Here is a 26,234-nt window from a genome sequence, read left to right as displayed (position 1 = left end):
CACGATCCTCACGTGGCTGTGGCGGGAGGGGGGGGCGGGGGAGCAGTGATGTGTTCATGGACCAGTTCTCAAGCACAATTAAGGGTGTGGTTCCACGTGGCACAGTCTCCAAACTTTCTTCTGCAGTTCCTTCAGAGCCTGTGAACTATCCCGTACTCTTAGTAAATTCCTTTACTTCCCTGTTTTGTTTTAGAAATAGGGTCTCACAATGTTGCCCAGGCTGGTTTTGAAATCTTGGACTCAAGTGATCCTCACACCTCAATCTCTGGTGTATCTGGGACTACAGTCATGCACTAATGGGCCTGGCCAAATTCCTTTACTTTCTTAAACTAGAATCACTTTCTATAAGTTGCAATTAAATACTGATTGATAAAGTGCCTAACTAGGACATTGTTAGATCTCATTTTCTAATGCAACTGATAGTAAAGTTTTAAATATACACACTTACATAATTGGGAGATGCTTTAGTCAATTTTACTATAATAAAATACCTGAATATGGGATGCTTTATAAAGAGAAACCCGTATTTAGCTCAGAGTTCTGGAGGCTCAAGGGCATGGTGCCAGTATCAGCTTGGATATGGCGGACCTCATCGCTGATGGCAGCATGGCAGCAGGAGCACATTCCAAAGGAAGAGATTATGTTGGCCAGAAAAAAAGCCAAAGAGCAACTGGAGTCCCACATCCAAAGGCATGTCCCCATCTGACCTAAAGACCTCCTGCTAGGTCCTTCCTCCTAAAGGTCACATACCACCACCTTGGGACCAAGTTTTCAACACACAAACTCTAGAGGGACAAACTCAAACCATAGCTAAGTTTAGTCCTATTTGTTACCTTATTATTATTTTGGTACTGGGGATTGAACCCAGGGGTACTTAACTACTGAGCTATGTCTTCACCCCTTTTTATATTTTATTTAGAGACAAGGTCTTGCTAAATTGCTGAGGCTGACTTTGAACTTGTGGTCCTCCTGCTTCAGCCTCCTGAGCCTCTGGGATTACAGGCCTACGCCACCATGCCCAGCATCTGTTACCTTATTTTGGATGCTCTGTTTATTTCTGTCATTGCTACTAAGACTGTATGCATGAAAAAGACTAAAAAGAAAAAAAAAAACCTAATAAATTAAGTGCCTTTATACATTGGTATTATGGGTGATTATTAGTTCCTTCTTTTTAAAAAAAAGTTTGGGGTATACAGAACCCAGGGCCACTCTACCACTCCCTGCATCTCCAGCCACTGCCCCCCCCCCCTTTTTTTAGACTGAGTCTCACTAAGTTATCCAGGTTGGCTTCAAACTTGTGATCCTCTTGCCTCAGCCTCCCAAGTTGCTGAGATGACAGAAGTGTGCTGCCATGCCTGGCTTATTAGTTCCTTCTTAATACATTCCTACATTCTCTTAAAACTTCCACAATGAAATATTATTGTATTTTTTAAAAAAAAACTCTTTTTTGGAAGAATATTCTCTACTAATGACAGAGAGAGTAATTTAAAAATATAAGAATAATTTTTTTTTAATTTTTCAAATCAATTTACAAAAACGCTAAACAGTAGATAGAATAAAATTTATGCTTTAACCATATAAATAAAGAAAAAGAAAATTACTACATACACGTATAAAATATAAATGAAATTTTATTTATGAATGTATAAATGTATACCAAAGGGGGAAGTACATTAAAAGAACATGTACCATAATCAGGTAGAGTTTATTTCAGGAATTTAAGGGTGTTTTAAAATTATGAAAACTTTTTATATAGTCAATCATATTAGGGATTTAAGTGATAAAAATAGGATTATATCAAAAGATACCAATTCATCTTATCAAGCTTTTAGCTTCAAACAAAGAAAAGATGTTATTCCTCTTATTCTAATAAAGAACATTTATTTAAAACCAACAATCAACTTTATATTTAATGAAGAAATACCAAAGAAACTTTTTAATCACATTTTGTTTGTACTTAACACAAAACAATAAAAATACATAAAAAAGCAATCATTTTGCAGCTATAGTTTTATTTTTAGAAAAAAAAAAGCATTCTACCACTACTGGAACAAAAACAATTCAGCAAAAGATAAATATTTTTAAAATTAACAGCCTTCTAAAGATAAAGATTTCCATGCTGAGTAGGAACACAGATATAAAATACTCAAGAAAGAAGTAACATAATAAGACCTAGACAAAAATAAGAACAAAGTATAACAAAACAACATCAAGAAACACATTAATAACGAACAGACTAAATACCTGATGGAAAGAATTAGCATCATAAACAAAAATGTTACAGAGTAATAAAAAATTCAAATTGAAGAACTGAAAGAGATGTTTACTTTACTTATCCCCCCATGGGGGGGGGGCTGTATTTTTGAATATTAAAGAATGTAAGTGGGGGTAAGAAGACCAAGGAAGATGTATACTGATTCAAACAGATTCCAATACAGCATTTAATTCATTGTATGATTAAAAAAAAAAAATAGGTCTTAACTTCCAGATGGCAGTTAGAATTAACAAGAACGATTCTCCTCAAAGCACCATGATGTAATGTGGTAAGTACTAGGGTAGCGCTACAGGAAGCGGGCACAGAGGCTCACACCTGTGATCCCAGCTACTCCAGAGGCTGAGGCAGGAGGATGACCAGTTCAAAGCTGGCTGGGGCAATTAGAGAGACTCGGCTTCAAAATGAAAAATAAAAAGGGCTGGGAATGCAGCTCAGTGGCAGAGCGCCCCTGTGTTCAATCCCCAGTACTGCAAAAAAGAAAAAAAATTCTACAAGTGCATCCTCTCTAGGGACCAAGAAACGCTAACATTTTGAAGATTGTAACTGCCAGGTTCTGAAGAAGGCAGAGGGAAGAAGGACCGGCACTTGTAAAAGAGGGAACATCTTTTACAAATACAGAGTCACAAGACAACCAAAGAGTACATTTCAAAAACTCCAAGTGGGTCAGCAGAAACGGTCTTAATCTATATTTCTAAAATTCAATTAGAAGCCAATATTTAAAAATCAGAAAATTTCTCACAAAAAAAATCTGGATTTCTGGCTTCTTTAGAAAAGCAGACTATATGACAAACTGGGTCCATATTCCCAGATGGAAATCAGGGCCGCACACATTGCAGTTGGGAGAGTTTGCCACAGGATTTCCTCTGTGCCCCCTTTCCCTGCAGAGAGTCCATTCCATCTATTTAACTCACCTTCCTGGTCCCTGTAGGGGAGGAGTTTATGACTTGCCTTACGTGAAAACAAAGCAACAGGATTAGATTTGCTTTTAAAAGATCAACCCGGCAGCTAGGTGCAGAAGAGAGGGACAGTGGGGAGATGGATGGAATCCACAAAGGTCTATTATATTAAAAATTAAAATAAAGCTACCAGAACTGAAGTGGGGGAAAGGAGCCCACCTAGCACCTTCTACTAAAAACTCGCACCACATATAACTTGAAAAACACCGAGTTATGTCCCTGTGGGATACATAAGATGGGTGATAAAGGTGTGAACCAAGGAATTGTGTAGGGATGGGAAGAAAGGGGCAGAGAAGGATGAGCATTTGAGAGGCTCCTTAGGAGCCAAACATCGCCAGCCCTGGGTGACCAATGTGACACAGGGAATAAAGACAAAGAAGAGCACAGGGCTTAAGTCCAATGACTGAATGGGGATAAGCATCCAAAAATAAGGAAATAAAAGGAGAAACAACCCTGGAGGAAAATGAATTCATTCAAGTTGGAGTATGTTGAGGGTGGGGAGCCTGGAGACGTGAGGCTTCACCTCATGAACCCCAATAAATTAACAAAGAAAACCTATCTCCAGCTCTGACATGAGAAGTCTAAGAGCTGGACCATCAGACGGAAATGAAAGAAAGATTAAGAGGTGTGATTATGAAGGTGAGCTTAAGGATGTTTTCTTCTATTATGGAAGGTTTATAATAAGTAACTAATTGAAACCTGTTTTCACCAGGAGTTTGGCAATCACCAAGAGAGACTAGTGGCAGCTACCCACCTCGAGCCTGTCCTTTGTGTAATGTGTAACTCATCAGTGACAAGAATAGTCTGAGGAAATAATGATCTTTGCTTTTGAAATTTGCAGAACTGAAAAACATCTCATGACCAGGCAATGAGGATCAGATGTGCCTCATTTGGCCCACCCACTTGGTGAGACAGGACCCACCAATCAGGGAACACCCATCATCCGTCTACATAAGCCACCCCCAAGTCAGCTTCCCAGGAAGACAAGCTTTGGGACAGAGTCCCTATCTTCTCATCTAGCCAGCTTTTTCAATAGTCAGACTCTTTGCCTCCATATCTTGTCTCTTGACTTTACTGGTATGTAGTGGGATAAGCAGTCGGACTTGGTCCAGTAAATTACGTAAGATAATTTTATAGAATGATTATCAGCAGAACCAAAATTGAAATGGAAGATGACAGAACTGAATAAAACATTGCAACAAAGATTATAGAGGGCCTTTACTTATGTAAGATCACAATTATAAGATATATAAAAAGAAAACAATGATGTGAAAGTCCACCAAGTCTCTCAGGATAAAGGATACGCCTTTAGACTCTCATTCTCTGCATTAAGGGTGTAAGATGGCTTAGACAAAAGTATACATGGTAAAAGGATAAACCGGAGATAGTCATAATGATTAAATGTAAAATAATGATTTTACATTTAATCATTATGTAAAATAAATGTAAAATAAAATTTAAGTTAGCACCAGGGCTGGGGTGTAGCTCAGTGGTAAAGTGCTTGCTTAGCATGCACAAGGCGGCCCTGGGCTAGATTCCCAGCACCACCAAAAAAAAACAAAAAATAGCACCAGGAAAAATCAGAACTAGGAAAAAAATAATAAAGAAAGAAAAAACAAAATATGCAGAACATCAGGCTTTTCAGAAATACTGTTGTTGACAACAACAGTAAAAAAACTATCATAAGTTATATGAATCATATTGCCCTTTTAGGAGAAAACACAGAAATTTATCACTTGAAAACATTTTTGCATTCCCCCATCTCAATAGAAGAGCATTTCAGTTTTTCTCAAAATGAAAACATAAGTTTTCTCAAAATTAAATAAATTTAGTTTTATAAAAGCTACTATATTGTCCCTTTTTCTCACATTGTTATTGCAAAAAAATTTTTTTTAAGAAAGCACTTTACACAATGACATTTGGAAATATGACTACAATACACACAGCAAAGGATTTCATACACCTGCCTCTGTGGTAGCCCTTGATAAAAAAGAACTCAACATCTACACGTATCTTGATAAAGACAGCAGGGTATACAGAGGCAGAGAGAAGAGGGAACAGGGAGGAAGAGGGAAGTCAACATGAAATGGGTGAAGCAGGTAGATTTCCCATGGTCCGTTTGCATCCACAGAAAGAAGAGTTACCAAGTAATGGATAAACTACCCATCCTTCAAGCTACAGCAGCTGGGCTTAGCAAAAGCTCAATAAAAGATAAAAAATAGACAGGCTGAGGTAGAAATCTTTGACAGGAACCCAAAGGTTACATACTCTGTGGTGCAGGCCAAGGATGTATGCACAAAACTTGGACATCCTGAACACAGTATGGATGACATTCTTTTACGAAAATCACGGAGCTCCATGTCAGCCCAGAGGTCCCAGCAATAAAAGGCCACATATACAATACACAAAACAGAACCCACACAAGGCAGTTAATACTATTCACTCACATACATTTAGAGAAATGCAAACCAAAACACATTATCATTTAGCACCTATAAGCTAAGCGAAAGTAAAGCATGGCTTTATAAATTCAATACTGTGTATATTTTATAAAAAGATAAATTCAAAATTTGTTAGAGTTGAAATATCTCAGAATAAGGGAGGTAGTTAAACTATGATATATTAATGTATCTGTGCAAAAAAAATGATTATGTGTGATCAATGTGAACAAAATGGAATGATACTTATGAAATGCCTAAGTAGAAAACTGTGCAAAGCATATGGATCTATGTAAACTGATTACATGGACAAAATCACTGGTCAGACCAAAGAAGTCAGCAGAAATTCACCACTTGAAGAGCTCCATCCGCCCAGGCTGGGGAAGATGCTCAGGAACTGCAGAAGCTGCATCTTCAGGATTTGCCCTGGACTGACCCCTCTGCGCTCAAATTTTACCCTCTCTTTGCCTGCTTCATGTCCAACCTCATCCCCAGCCACCCATGCCAAATTTTATCCTCCCAGCTTTAGCTCTCACAATAAGCTGTGAGGTAGCTATTAATGACCATTATTAAGAAATGACTAAATGAACGAATGGTTACAAACTGAAGCTCAGCAGAAGACTTGCTTTCAGGTCTTCCAAGATGAACAAGCTTCTTGCTTCACTGATGCCCTTTACGGTTTACCTGGGTAGGGCTTCCTGGCTGACTGAGCAGGGATGGGGACCAGAGGCCTGCCTTCTCCAGCCCTGGCCTCCTGTGTTCTCTGTTTTTCAAGGCCCTGTGAACACTCAGTAGCTGAGTTATCTAAAAGACAGAAGAAAGGAATGAGCTTTCCAAAAATATTCTTTGTTATTACCCTTTAAGTTTCATTTTACATTAGTAACCAGGTCTCAGACAAGACTCCTAATTCATTCCCAGGGTTTGGAGAGTTTGTGCCTTCTGAATTAAAACAGGTAATTGTTATATTAAAAATATAACAATAGCAAGCAGAAAGTCAGTATTCCATAGTGAGAAGAGTCCCAGTAAAAATGACCAGATGAGAACAATAATAGGCACTACATCAGAAACAGAGTAGAAGGTCCCTTCTATCCCTGAGAGTTCCCTAGACAGCCTGTGACACTGGTATTCTGGAGTCCCCCTTACTTTCAAATTCATAAAGTCGGCCACTAACATTCCGACACAAGAAAACTTCAGGATGTCTCAAAACTTAATTTTTGTTTTTGTTTTCACAAAAGGGCTGGGGAAGTTTCTCAGTGGTAGAGTACTTGTCTAGCATGATATTCAGTCCCCAGTACTAGAGGAAAAAAAAAGAAAGAAAGAAAGAAAGAAAACTGCACATTAAAAGCTTAGTACTGGTGGCTGGGTGTGGCTCAGTGGTAAAGCACTTGCCTCCCACATGTGAGGCACTCCCACAATCCTCAGCACCACATAAAAGTAAATAAAGAAAATAAAGACACTGCATCCATGTACAACTAAAAAATATTTAAAAATAAAATAAAAGCTTAGTACCTCTGACTTTGGCAATTAATTAATTACCTTTTCTCATCAACAATTCTAAACCCACCACTAACTGATTTTCAGCTATAAGCAAATTTAATAAAATAAATAAGCAAAACACATCACAGTTAAAAGAACATTTACACAGTAACAGGATTGAATGGCCTACAATGAAGTGTAACAATTATTACCATTTAGAGTGAGGAGAATCACAAGCAATTTTTATTTCTAGTTTGTGCTCCAAGTTTTTCTATAATGTGATTAAAATTGCTAAAAAATGAAAACAAGCAGACCCTTTAAACCAATTCATAAAAGAAAGCCATCCCTATGTTATCCTCACCTTTCTCCCTCCCCATCTCCCAGCAAATTAAGACTGCTCCTGCCCCCAACTGGCCCAGGAGCTAATATTGAAGGGTTTCAGAAGACTTTTGAGTTTAATACTATAAACTCAAAAGTCTTCTGAAACCCTTCAATATTGTCACTTATCCACTGTCCTAAACTTTCTAACAACAAAGCTTCGATTAACATATGTAGTGGTTTGGTCCTCAGACTTACTTTCAAGTCACTGTTCTTATTTCTTTACTGTGAAGATTTTGAAACCACCTCACCATTGATGGTTCTTGTCTGCCTCTGCTAGGCCTACCTTTATTTTCAAGCATCTTGTGCAGCTCCATATGCTTGTAGGCAGAAATGATCTGAAAATTAACGACACTTGGAATACTCAGTCCTTGCTCCTGTAGCAACTTCAGGGCTGTAGCATGAATGAGCTGATGGGACCGTTTGCAGGTCTGTAGCTTGCACTCTCCCCTGACGAAGGCTTTGCACACGTGGAACTTGGTGCATTTATCCTTGAGGTTGCAGTAACCATAGAGGGGATCCCCACCTTTGTTGTACAGCAAACAGACCTAGTACAGAAAGAAGGCAATACCTGAAATATTAGATCTCACCATATCTTTATTTACTTTGCAGTACTGGGGACGGAACCCAGGAGCACTTCATCACTGAACTACATCCCTTGCCCTTTTTAAAATTTTTATTTTACTTTATTTTTTTTAGTTGTAGTTGGACATATACTTTTATTTTATTTATTTATATTTATGTGGTGCTGAGGATCGAACCCAGGGCCTCATACTTGCTAGGCAAGCACTCTATGCTGAGCCACAACTCCAGCCCCCCCAGTCCTTTTTATTTTATTTCAGGATGGGGTTTTGCTAAATTGCCCATGCTGGCCTTGAACTTGTGATCCTCCTGCCTTAGCCTGCTGAGGTGCTGGGATACAGGTATGTGCTACCACACCCAGCTATTGTATCTTTTTCAGCCAATAAACAACAGTTCCTCCTACAAAACTGGAGATTAAATGGTATCTTTTTTAAATTAATATTTTAATTGACACACAGTAATTGTACATATTACTATGTACCCTGTATTGAGGTATAGTGTGGCATTTCAATACATGTATACAATGTGTATTATACTATGTATAAAGATCAGATGAGGGTAGTTGCCATGTCTGTCACTCAAACATATGTTTTTTCTTTGTACTGGAAACATTCAAATTCAATTAAATATTTTGAAATATTCAATTAATTTTTGTCAACCATTATTATCGTACAGTGCTATAGAACATTAGTAGGTTACTCTTGCACCCCTGGCCCCATCAACCATCCTCTCTCCATCTTTTCCTCCTTCACACTGTTCCTTCCCAGGTTCTGGTAACCACTATTCTATTCTCCACTTCTTTTTTTTTAAATATGTATATTTTTAGTTGTTGATGGACCTTTATTTTATTCATTTATTTATAAGCTGTGCTGAGAATCAAACCCAGTGCCTCACACATGCCAGGAAAGTGCTCTATCACTGAGCCACAAACCCAGCCTCTATTCCCCACTTCTTTGAGATTACCTTTAGTTTCCACTTGTAAATAAGAACATGTAGTATTTGTCTTTCTGCAGATGCAGAAAGACTTACTTTACTTAACATAATGTCCTCCAGTTCTAACCATGTTGCCGAAAATGACAGTTCATTCTTTTTAGGACTGAATAATATTCCTGTGTATGGGTGTGTGTATGTGTGTGTGTATCTTTATCTATTCATCCATCAATGGACACCTAGGTTGTTTCCATATCTTGGCTACTGCAATCAGTGCATAGCAAACATGCCATGCAGATGGCTCTTCAACATACTAATTTCAGTGCCTCAATATATTGAGGTAGTTAGATTTTGTTTCTTCCTTGCTTGCTTGCTTGAGGAACCTCTGTACTGTTTTCCATAATGGTACATTAATCTATATTCCCACCTACAGTGTATTCCCCTTTTTCTGCATCCTCATCAGCATTTTTTTTTGTTTATTTTTAACAATAGATATTCTAACCAGGGTGTGATATAGTGCTTTTGATTCGCAGTTCCCTGATGTAAATGGCATCTTCTGATTATCAACAGCTGTAAAGATCTTTGGTGAAGGGCTGAAGGATACCAGTGGAGCCCCGCCCAGGCCTCCCCCAGATAGTGTGCACACTGGCTCTCTTACCCCCTCTCTTACTTTGGACCCTCAACTGACCTGCTCTCCCCCAAACCCTTAGCCAATGAAGGACTTACATGGAGGTACAAAAGCCTGGCCCCCTGCCCCCAAGCTAGAACAATTCTTCAGTGCAATTTTTATCCTATGGCCCCATGAATCAAGTCAGGGCCAGATTTCCCCGTGCTTGTAGCCTTTTTTCCTCTATATCCTGCTTCCCTTCCTCCCCACTGGTTTTTCCTTAAGAGCCCTCCCTCAATAAATCACAAAACCCGAATCCCCACTTCAGGTCTACTTCCAATGAAACCCATCTCGACAGGTTGCACTACCATATAATATGAGAGTCAGGCGGAGGGGGGGGGGGGGGGAAGCACTGTTAATGATTACTTTGGGACAGCTAATGTGAACTGGTCTGCTCCAGGCAAACCAAGGACGTACTCTCGGGGAGCTTTATAACGATGGATCAGGCTGTCAGCTCTGAAATGACCAATCGACTTCACCTCACACACACAAAAAGATGGCAAGATGTTATATGATCCCCCATGTGGTACAACAAGAAATACCATTATGAAAGTCTGACATTCCAAGACACCCCTCCACTTCCAGGCAAACTGGAATGTTAAGTTACCCTAATAATGCACCACCTTTAAAAATATTCTTGCTATAAAAAAAATCAAATCCAAATCCCATCAAACCTCCAGATCTATTAGTTTACCATATATTCAAGAAATAGAGGAGCATGTTAATCGATACAACAGGAACACCACCAATCAAGCTAAAACATGGGTAATTTTACAGGACACACATAACCTGCTTTAAAACAAGAGCATCTCTATCTATAATTGTGGTGCCAACTTTCTAAAATGAACTTATAATTTTAATGCAATTTTGACCCTCCTAGAGTCAAAGAGTTCCTAGAAAATAGTTTCAGGGGGCTGAGGATGTGGCTCAAGTGGTAGCGTGCTCACCTGGCATGCGCAGGGCGCTGGGTTTGATCCTCAGCATCACATAAAAAAATAAATAAATAAAGAGGTTGTGTCCACCGAAAACTAAAAAATAAATATTAAAAAATTCTCTCTCTCTCTCTCTCTCTCTCTCTCAAAAAGAAAATATTTTTAGGAATTTAACTGATTCTAAACTTTATCAGAAAAAGGAAACAAGAATTGATTAAACAGGGGCTGGGGATAGGGCTCAAGTAGTAGCACGCTCGCCTGGCATGCATGAGGCACTGGGTTCAATCCTCAGCACCACATAAAAATAAAATAAAGATATTGTTAAAAAAAAAGAATTGATTAAACAAAAAAAAACTGAGAAAGAAGAGTAATGGGCATAGAGACTTGGATTATCATATATTAAAATATATTATAAACTATTTTAAATAGTAGGATGCTGGTTCAACAATGTAGGTCAAGGAAAATAGACCCCAGACCTAGTCCAAATATTAGAACAATCTGTTCCTTAAAGATGTGTTGGAACTTGGGGGGAGAATGGGGAGATGCAGGTGAAGGGGACTGAAGTTTCAGTTAGGATGAATCCATTCTGGAGCCCTAAAGTACAGCATGGTGTCTAGAGTTCAAAATAACATACTCTATACTTATAAACTACTAAGAGAGTAGATCTTAAAAATCCTCATCACTGGGCTGGAATTGTGGCTCAGTGGTAGAGCACTTGTCTGGCGTGTGTGAGGCCCTGGGTTCAATCCTCAGCACCACATATAAATAAATAAAAATTTTAAAAACCTGCTTTAAAAAAAAATCCTCATCACTCAAAATTTTAAAAAAGATGACCTTATGAAGTGATGATATGTTAATTAGTAGGATTATGTTAATTATGTCACATGTAAGTATATGTCAAAATATCTCATTGTATGCCATAAATACATAATTTTTATTTTTCAATTATGCTTAAGATGCAAAAAAAAAATGATAAAGCTATGTAAGCCTGATGTTTTCTTATAGAAAACTTCAGGGTTTGTTTAGTGCTTTTATTTTTTAAAAAAACATAAGGCTCTTTTGGCTTTCCATTTCTTCTTGAATCAATTTTGATTTGCCCTATGCTCTAGAAATATGTTCATTTCATCTAAATTTTCAAATGAGCTAGCATGATATTTCACATACTATCCCCCATTGTCTTTTTTCTTGTGTGCTATGTCTGGATCCTGCACTGTATCTTTAGGAGAGCAGTGAAAGGAATCAACCAGGCACCTTCATACAAAAGACAGGAAGCATCATTCTCACTTCATCCTCTGTGCTTGTCTGTGGCCCCTGATGTCTAAGTGGCCATGTTTTGTGCCACACACACCTCTAGGTCCAACTTTGGGCCAAGGGCAGCCTCCCACTATAAGGGCTAAAAGAACACTGAAGCAGTCTAATAGGACAAGATGAGGCTGGGCCCAGGTCATCTAGGAAGAGCCACTGTTATGATTTCCATCTGAGGTATCCCCCAGAAGCCCATGTGTGAGACAATGCAAGAAAGTTTAGAGGTGAAATGAATGGGTTGTGAGAGTCTAAACCTAATCAGATTATTAATCCCCTGCTAGGGATTAACTGGATGCCAACTGTAGGCAGGAAGGATGTGGCTGGAGAAGGTGGGTCCTTGGTGGCATGCCTGTGGGGTCTATATTTTGTCCTTGTTGGGCAAAGTGAAGCTCTCTGTTTCCTAATCTGCATGTCCTAAGCCACTTTCCTCCATACAGTCTTCTGCCGTGATATTCTGCCTGACCTCAAGCCCCCAAGGAATGGAGATGGCCTTCTATGGATTGAGACCTCTGAACTGTGAGCCCCAAAATAAACTTCTACATTTGTTCTTGTCAGGTCTTTTAGTAACACCAACAAAAAAGCTGTCTAACATAGCCATAAAGAAAAAGATTCAATGAGTTTGACAACATAAAACCATTCAACTTCTCTCTCTTCCCCCTCTCCTCTTCTGCTCTCTCCTCTCTCCTCTCTCTCCCTCTCACCCTCTCTTCCCCCTCTCCTCTCTTTTCGCTCTCTCTCTCTCTCTCTCTCAACCCCCTTCTCTTCTGCGACTGGCCGCTATGGTCCTGCTAATAAAATCTTGGACAGGTAAACGGTTGTTTTTTTTTTTAAAAGAAAAAAACCCTTTAAACTTCTGCAAATCAAGAAATACTGTGAAATTAAAGGGCAAACAGCAGCTATACTGCTCCTTCCCTCTAATAGAGGAAGGTCTGGCCCCAGCCTCACAGTTGATGCCACCTTTCAACCCTTCCTGTCAATAATCTGTGCCAGCTTCTGGGTGAATCTACTTTCTGTAACATAGAGGGATGCACCTGGCTCACAGAAAACCTGCTGCAAAGGTTTCAGGCATTTAAAATGAGATGGATGCCAAGAAGAAGCCTTGCTTCCTAAGATCCCCTCCAGGACTGCCTGGGGTACAGATTCGAATGTACTCGAGGGAGGCCTCTGCCATCTTCTGCACCAAAAGCTCCAGCTCACATGTTCTACCTCACAACTTTCTTTCCCTTTGGACCCTGTCATACCCTGGGCTGGGGATATAGCTCCGTTGGTGGAGTGCTTGTCTTGCATGCACAAGGCCCTGGGTTCAATCCCCACCACCACCACCACAAAAAAAAAACAGGGCCATCCTGAATCCTGAATGGTGGTCTCCTCACTCCCCCACCTTCTTCCTACCCTTTTCTGGAACCATAAGAAAGTCTATGATAGAATCATGGTGCCAGATTACAAAATTCTACTTTTAACTGGTGGTCTCATAATATTTTCTCTTGGGATTCTCACTATTTTGTTTAAAACAATTCTTTATGTATGGCTAAACAGAAACACTCATGCAAATTTTGCCATTATAGGAATTAGAAAGGGTCCTTTTAAGAATCCGAAACTAAATCATACTACTTCAGAGCTATTGTGCTATAAAGCCAGAGAAGGCAATGAACTCCATGGCCACTCACCTCTGGCAAAAGGCAGGGGTCGTTCTGCAAAAGCAGGATCCGAAGCTGGGCTTCATTGAGGCCAAAAATCCCGTGGTTTTTCAGGACTTGGATGTTGACAGGTGTGTGGATATCATGAGAAAGGGAACAGGTAGACCTGGGGAAACACAAAGCTCTGGGTCAGAAGCCCAGGTGAGGAAGGGCCAGTGGGTGGGATTCTTGCCTTAGACAACTTTCAACTTACAGTGGGTCCAACAATTTCCCAGGCACTGATTGATAATAAGAAAGTTGGGTTGAAACTACTCCCTTCCCAGGGTCATTTTCATATTCATTAAGGATGCTTTCGAGCCAAGTGTACCTCCCCCAGGCACCTCCCTGGACAGGCTGCACATCTGTTCTGCCCATGACGGCACTTGGCCTTCTCCACCCAGAGAGGGACCCATCTCCCACTGTCTACTAACGTTAGAAAGAAAGCGCCTCCACATAAACTGGGGGTGAGGGTGCGGCGAGAATGCACCACGAAAGAGCTTCAAACTCCCGCTGACGGGGTGCGGAGGGTAGATCCTCACTCACAGCCTCCAGCCCTGTTTCCGGGGAAGGGGGGGTGGGGTCAGGCCAGACCAGGATTTTAAAGCCCGAAAGCACAGACCCGCTCCTGTAAAACTGTAGTTAGTGGGGAGTGGGCGCAAAAGGCCCATGGATCTCCCGGGATCCTCAGATGTCCCCCAGAGGTCACTTTGAGGGGGGTCAACTCAAAAGTTCCTCCACGATTCAACCCAGGCGCGTAGCGAAGGCACCTTGGCAAGACAGCAGTTTGGGGGGCGCGGGCGACTGAGGACTCTGGGCCGAGGGACCTCCCGCTTCCCTCCCCCCGCCCCGCATCCAGCCGCGAGAGCAGACGAGGCCTCCCCGGAGGTCGCCATCCCACCCCGCGCCCGACGAGGACCCGCCTCCGCCATTCTCTGGGCTCCGGCTTCCCGCTGGACCTACAGACCGCGGCCCTTGCCCCGCGCCCTCCTCCCGGCCCCCGGCGCTTTCCCCTCACCAGCAGTCGCGGTGGGGGCACTTGCCCAGCATGTGCCGTCGGCAGAAGTGCAGCTGGTCGCAGGCCTGGCACTCCCCGCGCTGGTAGCGGGCGCAGAGGCGCGCGGAGGACACGGCCACCACCCCTCCAGGCCGAGGCGCCGCCGCCGCTGCCCGCGCCGCCCGCGCCAGCCGCCGCCTCCGCCTCGGCGTCCCAGAGGCCCTCCTTCATCTCCACCTCCTGCAGCAGGAAGCGCTCGGGCCCGGCCCGCTGCAGCACGTCCCGGAGCTTCGCCTCCGACAGCTCCACGTGGCCGCGCAGGTCCTGCAGGAACATGCGGCCGCCGTTGGCGCACAGCACCTTGGTGAGGAAGGAGCACACCGTGAGGTCCGCCATGGCCGGCGGCCGCGTCCCCGTGCGCGCCGCGCGAAACCCGAGGAGGCCAGACTCCTCCCAGTCACGTCCACGGTTTCCAGCCACATTCCAGGGACCGGCCTAGGAAAGGAAGGGCGAGGGCAGCCCCGGAGGGTGAGAGGACGGCCCAAGTTCGCGATGCCCGCTGGGCACGGATTCAAGAAGGGATGGACGCTTATTGAATGTCTGTCCTGTCCTGGCACCATTCAGGGTGAGTCCTTGTCACAAAAGAGACAGGCAAACCAGAGCTTGGCGAGTAAAACTAGTAGGGACTGCAAAGCAGATAAAATAGGTAAGGCGGTAGGAGGTGAATGGCTGGGCTGCTTTAGGTCCTTGGTAGGGGGCCGTCGCCAAGGAGGTGGCTGCAAGCCACATGTGGCTGCAGAGCACTTGAAATGTGGCCAGTCCCAGCCGAGATGCGATGTGTGAAATACACACACTGGATTTGGAAGATTTCAGATAAACAAAGAATGTGAAATAGCTCAAGATCTTTATATGAATCACAGGTTAAAAGGATACTACTTTGGATATGTTCCATTAAATAAAATGTAAAGACAGTTGCATCCGTTTCATTTACTTTCCTAATGTAGCTATGAGGAAACTTTACACATGTGGAATGCTTCTTCTCTTGAAAAGCACTGATCTAGATCTGTACATTTATGATGTATCTAAACTTTTTGCCCAATATGCCATTTAACAAACATTTATGGAGCTGACTCCTAATGCAGAGACAGAGTACAAAGATGAATAAAGGTAAGGGGGACTCAGCCAGTCTACTTGCTGTCTTGGTGGTGCTTGTGAGTATGTAATGAGTTGATGTCATGTAATGTAAAAAAAAAAAAAAAACTAGAGGAAGGTAGCTGGCCTCATGCTGTAAGACTTTTCTCTGCCCTGTTCAGAAATTTGGACTTAGATCCTGAAGTCTTTGGAAAACCATTGAAAGAAGCATTTTTCAGCTGGGGAATGAAGTGGTCTCTCCGCCAGTACGTTTGCATAGATGTGTCCTTTGTGTCATTCAGTTCTGGTTTTCAATGTGTTTTTTTCAAAAATGCCTTTCCTGACCTCCCAATCTAAAATGGGTCTCCAGTCTACATGAAACATATTTTTCTTCTTTCTTGTTTATTTCTGTATTTGCAAGATTCATGCTTTTGAAAGCAGGAATCCTCTTTGTCTTGTTCATTATTATATCCCTACCACCTAAAAGACTGTCTGGCATATTGTAAGACAGGTATTTATTTATCTATTTTTTTCATAATTTTTTTAGTTGTAGATGGACACAATACCTTTATTTATTTATATGTGGAAATGAGGATCGAACCCAGTGCCCCATGTGTGCAAGGCAAGCACTTTACCACTGAGCCACAACCCCAGCCCCTATTTATCTAATTTTTATGCATGCTTGCATGCTGGGGTCAGACCTATCACCTTGTGTGTGCTAAGCCAGCGTTTTATCACTGAGTACACCCCCAGCCTAGGACAGATGTTTTAGAAAGACCTCTGGAAACAATAAGAAGACCAGATTTTAAGAAAGCAAGACAAGGTAGGGAATAACAAGAGAAAAGGCTTTAAGAGACCCTCAACCCAGAGCTGGGGTTGTGGCTCAGTGGCAGTGCACTTACCTAGAACCCGTGAGGCATGAGGCACTGGGTTCAATACTCAGCACCACATAAAAATCAATGAATAAATAAAATAAAGGTATTGTGTTCATCTACAACTAAAAAATATATACATTTTTTTAAAAAGAGAGACTGTCAACCCAGTTTTTATTGAGTTTTGTTTGCAGTGGACAATCCAAGGTAAGGTGCTCAATACACACACACACACACACACACACACACACACACCTTAAGGGAGATGAGAAGGGAAGGGTATAGATTTTAATGACATCGTAGTGACTGAAGCTGTGAGAACTATAGGAGGGTAAGATCTTGGGGAATACCACCATTAAAGAAGCAGGTAGAGGAAGAGAAAAATTAGAAGAAAAATGGTAGTAGCTTGTGTCCTTTTGGCACTCAGCATTTTTACCAGGATTCTCTGCCTAAGGTCTTTTTCCAGCAAAAGGAATGAGCTTGCTGGCAATAGACAGGCTGGAATCCCCAAGGAGTTCAACAGGGATATTAGGGAATTGGTGGTGTGGGGACCCACCTGGGCCCAGAGTATATGTGAGGACTGTTTTAAACTAAAGATATTTGAGATTCAACAGATACAGAAAGAAATCTTGTTGGAGCTCTCCTTATCTCACTGAAAGCAGAAGCTTCTGAAAGTGAGCCTATATGGATCCCCTCTCCGTGGGACTTTTATGGCAGGAAAGAAGGAAAGGGAGAAAACCCTCCCACACTTACATAAACAAGCATTATCCCAAACTGTTCTCCATTCTGTTACCCTGGAAACCCACTGTTCTTCCCATAGAAGCCATTTTGCCCTCCTTTATCCTCTTTAACTGGTGTTTTTGTTTTTATTTTGTTCTGGTACAGGGGTCTGAACCCAGGAGTGCTGTTTATATTTTACTTAGAGACAGGGTCTTGCTAAGTTGCTTAGGGCCTTGCTAAATGGCTGAGGCTGGCTTTGAACTCTGGATCCTCCTGCCTGGGCCTCACACTGAGCTCCTCTTCAACTATTTAGAAGCCACTTTTGTGTGCTCCATATGCACATGAATAAACTTTGGTGTTTTTTTTCCTATTGTCAGTTAATTTTACACCACTTTGCCAGCGAACCTAAGAGGGGACAGATATCCCAGCTCATTATTCTTCCATGGAACAATTTGGAGGTGTATATTTCATAACCTCCCACAGGTTCTTCAGTGGAATTGAGCCCACTGCCTTTGGCCATAACCTGCCTGTTACTACAGCCTGCACCATCTGCCTTCCTTTCCCTGCTTCCTCTTACCAGTGTTCCTGGGACCAACTTCCACATCAACTGCTTGCTTTCAATCCTTCTCTCTTTGCTTCGGGGGGAACCCAGCCTAAGATATAAGCTGAGAAAGAGTGATTAGAGGAAAGTGTAAGTCATGTGTAGACACACAGAGGAGACAGGTTGAAGGAGAAAGTGGTCAGCAAGGGAGTCTTGCTATAAGGGCAAAAGCAAGTTTATTTCAGATGTTTGGCAAGTACTGTTCCATTGAGCTATCATCCCCAACCTAATATAGCATACTTCTGTAGATTAAAAATGAATGGGAAAATCCATGCTGGGAATTGAACCCAGGCAGGGACTTATGCATGCCAGCTAGGCAAGCCCTTCACCTCTGAGCCATACCCCTAGCCTTATATGCTACTTTTATAAATATTATTTGAAAAGGAGATGATAAAATAATAATTAGAGGAATACACAAGTATCAGAAGGATTTTATTATAGGCAAGACAAGTACTGTTATATACTAAGTGGAATGGGCTAGCAGGGAGGAAAGTTGAAAACACAGGAAAGAAGGTGGCTAGTCAGCGGGTGATGTCCATAAAGCAGTGACAGAAGGATGGGACCCAGTGGGGGAATTAACCTCAGACAGGAGGAGAAAGACCTTTTCCGTTCAGACAAGAGGAAAGGAAGCAAGGATGCTGGCACATAAAGTTCCTCCCAATAGTTTTTGTGTTGCCTTTGTAAGTATGACACAAGCCCAAGAATGAGTGGGAGGGGTCCCTTGAGACTATAAGGGGTTGGCAAGGCTGACTAGAGATAGGGAGAATGCTGACAGGGAGGGTGGCAGTGGAGGGCCTTGGCGAGGGTGACTGCCACGGCTGTACAGTGCACCCCTCCAGCAGCTCCATTGGTCTCCCTGGAGACACTCCATGGATAGGAGCAAAATTTGACTGATCCTCTTTTAGGTTTTGCCAAGTAGATGAGCAGAAGCTTAAAGGTTCTGGGTGATTAATTGAAATTAATTGGGTATTAATTGAAAGGGGTCAGGGGTTGAATGATGGACTTATGGCTAAATAAGGACAGAAATGAAGACAGAAAGGGGCTGAATGTGTGGAGAAGGTAGACGCAGGGGTGGGAGGAGGACTGAAAGGGCAAGCTATGATCACGGATGGAAAACAGAAGTTTAGGGTTTCAGAGGGAGCAGTTCTGAGCGATTCTGACTAATGGCAGTGGGGTGATGGATGTGGGCGTCCTGATAGAGCGAGGATGAAGACATAGAGGGTGGAGACCGCTAGGCTGGGGCTGTTGAGTGGATCATTCACAGGAATGTTGAGAGAAGATGGGGAATTGGGAGCAGAGAAGACTGAGCCAGAAAAAAATGTGCAGGAGAGAGAGGATGTGCAGGGAGAGGGTGGAGAGGTGAGAGGAAGAGGGAGACCTCCTGCAGAGGCAGCACAGTAGCACACCTCATCTGTGGGCTCTGCAGCTGGCTTCCTTCGCTGTGACACCTTGCACAAGTTATTTGAGCCTCAGCAGAGGTACAGATCCGGGAGCCCCAAATGTGTGGTTTTAGGAGTCAGCTTCCCATTATTGTAACAAATGCTTGAGAAAAATCAACTTAAAAAGAGGAAAGGTTTGATTTAAGGCTCCATTTGGGGGGGTTTCAGTCCATGACCAACTGGTCCTATGGCAACACAGTACATCATGGTGGGAGCAGGTGGTGCAGTAAGTTGCTCACCTTGAAGCGACTGAGAAACAGGGTGAACAGGACCAGCATGGGGAACAAGTCCACCAGTGACCTAAAACCTCCCAGTGTGCGTCTCTTAAAAGATTTCCACCACCTCCCAGAAGTGCCATGCTGAGGATCAAACCACTAACACAGGCCTTTTGGGGACATTGCAGACTCAATCTGTAGCATGTACCATACCTGAAGTCTGGGAATAAAAAAGATGATTCCTGGGGAAGGCACAGAGGAAACAAACCATCCTAGTCGACTACAGAGGTATGGAAAAGAGAAGCAGGATGTTGAGATTGGGGGTGGCATTGTAGGCTTGGAGCTTTAGCATGTAAGCGGGTCCTTGAAAGTTCCCTCGTGTCCTCCACCGGATTCTGAAGCCCATGCATGCTTAAGCTGACGGCACTTCCAGGCATACTACTAGAGCACAGGCTCTCATCATTCACTCCAGGGACAACACTGATACTGCTGACATAGATTCATCCCCTCTGCCCTTCATGTTGGAAATGAAACCTGCCTGTTATCCCTCACACTTTTTCAAAGCCACGTCCTGGAACATAGCCCCAGTGGCTCTAACCACACACTTCCCACTGGACATTCATTGCCTTTCCTGATAGCTGTCCTTATAGTAGCTACAGGTAGGAGCAGGAAGTGGTTGCTATTTAGCTTTGCTTCCACCAAATGCCGGACTGAGGAGTCCACCCCAGAAACTAGATAATCGCAGATTTTATTGTGAGCATGCTATGACAAAGTAAATAAACACAGGGGAAAAAAAAACCCTTCAGATATCTGCTCTTGCTTGGTTCCGCAGTATGTTTGTGTATTTGAATGTGGGTGCCTTTACAGCAATGGGTTTGCTATTCATGGTTTTACTTGTACTGAGGTTCCAAATCAAATGGCAATGTACCTTCCCTTTTCAAGTCTATGCTGCCATATGTATTGCTCTCCCTCACCTTCTCTCTCCATCCAAAGCTTTGTGATTAAAAAACAAGTGGAGGGCTGGTGAGGTAGCTCAGAGGAAGAGTGCTTCCTTAGCATACATGAGGCCCTGGATTCAATCCCCAATGCTGCAAAAATAGAAGAGCAGAGAAGGGTTTTTTAATTCTGCTAATGACCAGTTACTGTTTAACTTCTGTGCCTCAGCCTGGCCCTGCTGCCCCCAAGGTGCCAGAGGAGGAAAGGTATAAAAGTATGTTCCCAGCTTCCAGCCCTTCCCTCCCAACCAACAGTGGGTTTCTCCATCACCACCTCCTGCCATGCCCTGGCAGCGTGTTCCTAGGTCAGAGCCCCAGAGTGATAACCCTGGAAGGGATATATCACCTCTTGCCCCCACCCCACCCCTTTCAATAGACTAGTGTCTAAAATTGCCTTTTTGGAAATACCCACACACACACACAAAAAAAAAATGCAACAGAACAAAATTATTCTTTTCTTTTTATTACATAGTCTCAAATTAAGCATACAAGAACAAAGAGCAGTATTACTCAACTACTATAACATAAATAGTTGAGCTTATTTATTCATTAAAATCTATCTAGCGTATCAATATATCAAACGCCCGGCTAGGCTGGGCATCAGTGGTAGCAAAACAAATTAAGACGGGTCGACTCAGCCCTTTGGGAGCTTACAATCTTTCGCAGGAAGCAGACAGTCTCAAATTCCATAGATGCCAAGAATGAATAAATCAATACACAAAGTATTCTAAAACCTCGGGGAAGAGGAGCAAGGATGTGACCTATAGGGCTCTTTCCTGATGGAGGTAACAGTTGAGTGAATCTAGGTCAGTGGTTCTCACGGCAGCATATTGGAATGTGATAAGTAGTAGTTGGCTTCATGATAATCGGGGACTATAAGCGGCACTGAGTAGATGCAGTCAGGGGTAACAGATGTCCTTCAGTGTATGGGTTTGTCCCACACATTGAATAACTATTCTGCACCCTGTACGACTTGTCTAATGTCCTGCTGGACATTTATGTAGGACCTACAGCTTGTCTGAGAGAAAAGAATCCATGTTTCCTCTGAGACAATCTGCAACTTGTCTTGTCCTATTATCCTTACTTCAATGAAGGTAATTTCGCCCTTTCCTTTATCATAGACAGATAAGGTAGATGGTCTGTAATGACTCACCCTAATACTGGTCCACATTCTATTGTCACCCATAATGCTAGTCTTTCACTTTCCTGTCTTCTTTACAGGAAGTAGCCCCTAGCTAACTCTTAAGCCTGAACCCATTCATTATTAGAGTAAACTTCTATCTGTTTCATGGCTTATGGCGTAGTCATGCCTGAGCATTTACATATTGAAATTCACCTTATTTTCATTATAAATTTCTAATTTTCTATATCCAATAGTAGAATTGAGCCATCAAGTTAATATATGAAGAAATTCCTGTGTGTAAGTATGTTGCATTATCTATAAATCATCTCAGGACAGCCAAGGGGATGTTGCAAAACATTTGTTCTGAAAAGGGTGAACAAGTATGATAGGGTAAGTGGTTGCTATGATACAGGCTGGTGGGGCGCTACTGGCAACCAGCACATGAGAACCAAGTATGCTGAGCATCTTGCAATACGATGGACAATTTCTCACAGTGAGAAATTATCAGAAACCCCATACGGATTTTGAATGTCTAATGTCTCGCTAGACATTCACATATAATCTACAGCTCGTCTGTAAGAATATCATATTTTCTCATTTTCTGTTTTGACAATCTGAAAATTTTCTTGCATAGCGTTTCTCTTTCAATGAAGGTTATTTCATTCTTTCTCCTATCACATACACACAAGTGTTATCACATGCAAGTAAGTTGTTGTATCACTAGTTTTTATTCTAACGTCCACTCATGTCTCTGTTTTTTCATTTTTCCATGCTTCTTTGTATGCCATAGCTTCTGATCTACTTTCAAGCTCAAATTTATTTGTTATAAGTAGAAATAAGCATATGATTACTTCATTATGCCTCCTAGTACTGTAAGGTTGTGCCCAAATTATGGGCATTTTGTTTGCCTTTTATATTAATAGTAATATTACTTAAATTTTATTGTATTTCCAGATTGTGTGTAGGTAGAATATATTACCTCTGAAATGTATTTTGAAGACAACAAAATAGATGTTGCAAAGTATTTATCTTTTTTTTTTTTTTAAGGCAGAAGTACTCACTAGGAACCACTGAACTAGATGAAGAGGGCACCAAAGAAATGTGTAGGAGCCAGGGTGTCTCATGTAGAAGAAATAAATGATAGGAGGGTAGGGGAGGGAGGATCGTGTGGGGCCATGATCATGCTTTTGAATTTCATCCTAAAGGTAAGATCAGATTTGTGTTTGGAAAGAGAATCACTAAGTAAATATTTTAAAATATGGCCAATCTTGCTGCTAAGTAGAGAACAACTTAGAAGGGGACAAAGGGATATTAAAGAGGTAAAATGGGACTTGGGGAAGACTTGGATATGTAGTGGGAGGGACAGCAAGAGTCGAGGATAGCCCCTGGAATTCCGCATGGGTAGATGGGATCTGGTGACACTGTTGACTTGGGGAGGACTGTATTCCCGTGAGGGAGGCAGATGGGCATGTGCAGCTGGAGATGCCTGTAAAATAGCCGACTAGAGCTGCCTAACGGGCATGTAGAAAGAACTGGATAAAGGACACCTCGATAGCACAAAGGTCAAGGTCAAGATAGGAACTCTAAGTGGCTTAATTTAGAGTGCCCATTCAAAATCACGATCAGAGTGAATGAAACAACCAACCGCTCGTGCGAAGCCTTACAGAAAATAACCCTATTGTTAAAAAAAAAAAAAAAAAACTACATAAGAGTGGAAACACTTAAACCAAGCAATTATGAAGCTTTTTATACTAATCTAAAACTTAATATGAAATTTTGGCAACTGATATGGAATGTTGACAAAGGAAAATTGGAAGGAAAAAAAAAAACTCACTCAAAATAAGGAAGGAAGATATTGGTCCAGGCACCTCAAATGCTCTAAAAATGGACTATACTACAGTACAAGTCACTATTTTTATAAAAAGAAGCCCCAGCAGACACAAGGTCCCTGCTTGGGACTTTATTCTCTTTGTTCAGATTCTGTGCTCACCAATAAACACATCTCACCTCATAAGAGGTCCATCCTTAGGGAGGTCCTGCTCCTAATTCCTTGGTGACTCTCAACTCCAGCAAATGACTACAATAGCACTCAGATTTATCATTCCTAGTTGTGTGAATATGATTACTGCAGTCCTTCTAAAATACAGACATCTTCTTGAAAGCCTGGCATGCAAAATACCTTCTCTGTAATCACATTAGTTAGAACACAAATGTCTTCTTGGTCCTCACTATATAAAGAGCCCAAATGGGCTTTGAGCTCTAGTTGATTGCTTCTCTCTGAGACATACTTGATGGCTCTTATTTATTGCATCCCAGAGTCTTATGGAGTCTGTCTTCTGAGTAAAGGCAGAGACAGAGAAACGTGTCCCCAAATTAGTTTCATCACATGATACGGTATAGTACTGCGGTTATGTCTATAATAGCATTTATATTTAATTTTTTCCCCCTCAGTGTGTCCCTAGGCACTTTTCCAGCAGCTGTTCATAATCTTCCATCCAAGGCTTTATTGTCGTATGTCCTTATTTGCATAGGTATTATTAGATTTCTCTCAAATTTCCCAAATTAATTTTCTTTTAATTTAACCAAAACGTAACTGTGCTATACGTAAAACTCAAAGCAATGAGAGATTAATATAACTGTAGAAAATTTAGAAATGAGCCTTGACCAGTTACAGCTAAGACAATGCAAACTTTCTAACACGCTGGAATCATTGCGAGAGCTATAAAAAAATGCCACTACTTGGCTGTCACCCCTGGAAAGAGTGATTTTATCAGAATGAGGCGCATCGGAATTTTTGTGCAGCAAAATTTGGGTACCACTGAATTAAGACATTAGGTAACTTGATAAGAAAATATTAAAGTCTAACTATTACCTGGGACAAGTTGGTCCCACATGTGAACAGAATTGGTGTGCATCCTTCCTAACAAATCACGCAGGCTTTATCCATCTCAGTGTATTCAATCACATATGCTGGGTACATCTGATCCTTATGAAAGATGACAAAAACGGAGGGATTCAGAGTGTTATCCACACAGCTGTCACTGTGTGGAGGAGGCGTCGTATACATCATTCTTCCCTCGGCAACATTTCCAACCAGGACTCGGGCTACAAACATAACCGGGCTTTTAACATCATGCTGGCAATTTTTATGGGAAGAGATGGCTTCTTTTGCAAAGTGATTTCCTAGAAATAATCAGAAAAAGTTTTGAGAATTATTATGAAGAGGGTACATAGTATATAAAGAAAGGATTCTTTACACAGAATCAGATGATTGGGTGGACTAAGCATATGTCAACAGTATCTTACTGATCTATAAACCCACCTTTGTAAAGAAGGGTAGAAAAAAAGCCACTTAAACAAATATTTATGACATGAGTATCCTTAGATAGCACAGAACCCCCCTGAAATAACGGGGAAACATCTGCTATGGATGAGGCTCACAGTGATAGGGAGAGCCAGTAGGTGCAATAACCATATGGTGACAGCACAGGAATCCCATCCAAGCAACTCACACAGGGCGAGTTGGACGAATTAATTTGGAACCCATGAGCCAGAGATCCATTCCACCTGCCATACATTTTTAGGAACAAAGGTCAATTACTACTGATAGATAGGTCTTGGAAAGTGTCCAGAGAAGGGCAAGAAATTAGCCCTGACAAAGATTTCCAAAGAAAGCTGATGCATCATCCTAACTTTAGAACACCCCAGATGACCACGGAGATTTCCATACCCAGCAGATCAACAATTTCCTGACAAGAGAAAATTTCCTATTTTCATTTTATGAAAAGTTTTAGAAAATTTCCTATTTCATTTCTTTTTCTGCCATTTTAGCTGGGTGACTCCCAGAAAGAACAGAAGATGTCAGGGGCAAGGCTAAGGCCCCTCACTCAATCTCCAAGTCAACTGAACCATTCTAATCTGTGCATTTAAGGCTACTGTGAGCTTATTTTCTATGATTACTAAAGCCTGGACGTGCTATAAAAACAATTACATACACCTCTTACTAGAAGCACTTAGAAAGTCTGATTATGACTCTACTAGTTAGCATCTCTGTTCCAGCACACACCTCTTCCATATTTGATTTCATGAAGTCCATGCACAGACCAGTTGAAATTATAAGAACAGATAGAATCCACATTGGTACGGCTTGTTGCATAAAACAGCAATTTTTCTTCTGTCTGCATCATCTTCGATTTCTTCCTAATATTGGAAATGACAAGACTTAACACCAAGAACATTCCTCTCCCAGTCTATTTCACAGCATTAATCCCAACTGAAGTCTAATCATTGAAATTTCATTCCATTCTATTTCAAAATGAAAAACTTAGGCAGTGACTATAAAATGATAAATTTATGAAGACATTTAAAGAATAGACTTACAGAATCATTAAACTGTAAAATTGGAAAGCTGAGATTTTTAGGCAATGAAAAAAAAAGAGACCAAATATTAGAGTAGTTATGTGACTACTAAATTAAACCAGCAAATATAAATTTTGTCAGATCAGAACCAATCCTTCCAAATTCTATGG

General features: G+C 41.6%; 2 protein-coding genes across 2 annotated transcripts in view; both read right to left on the bottom strand.

The window, feature by feature from the left end:
* Positions 1 to 1,613: 1,613 nt before the first annotated feature.
* On the bottom strand, positions 1,614 to 15,237 carry Zc3hav1l (zinc finger CCCH-type containing, antiviral 1 like). Its single transcript, XM_015493785.2, is given in 5 exon segments — positions 1,614 to 6,473; positions 7,810 to 8,071; positions 13,607 to 13,742; positions 14,631 to 14,752; positions 14,754 to 15,237. Coding segments are annotated over 5 exon segments (903 nt in total). The 5' UTR covers positions 15,006 to 15,237; the 3' UTR covers positions 1,614 to 6,342.
* Positions 15,238 to 21,029: 5,792 nt separating this feature from the next.
* Zc3hav1 (zinc finger CCCH-type containing, antiviral 1) overlaps positions 21,030 to 26,234 on the bottom strand; it is a 58,197-nt gene continuing 52,992 nt past the window's right edge. Inside the window, exons 11-12 of the mRNA XM_048786952.1 lie at positions 25,772 to 25,905; positions 21,030 to 24,888 (exon numbers count right to left, since the gene is read on the bottom strand). Of these exons, the coding sequence (XP_048642909.1) occupies positions 24,626 to 24,888; positions 25,772 to 25,905 (397 nt within the window). The 3' untranslated portion in view covers positions 21,030 to 24,625. The remainder of the gene's footprint in view (positions 24,889 to 25,771; positions 25,906 to 26,234) is intronic.

This window comes from Marmota marmota, unplaced genomic scaffold (genome assembly GCF_001458135.2).
Source record: "Marmota marmota marmota unplaced genomic scaffold, marMar, whole genome shotgun sequence".
Lineage (NCBI taxonomy): Eukaryota > Metazoa > Chordata > Mammalia > Rodentia > Sciuridae > Marmota > Marmota marmota.
Note: the sequence above shows the minus strand (reverse complement) of the source record. Positions and strands in the feature narration are given on the sequence as shown.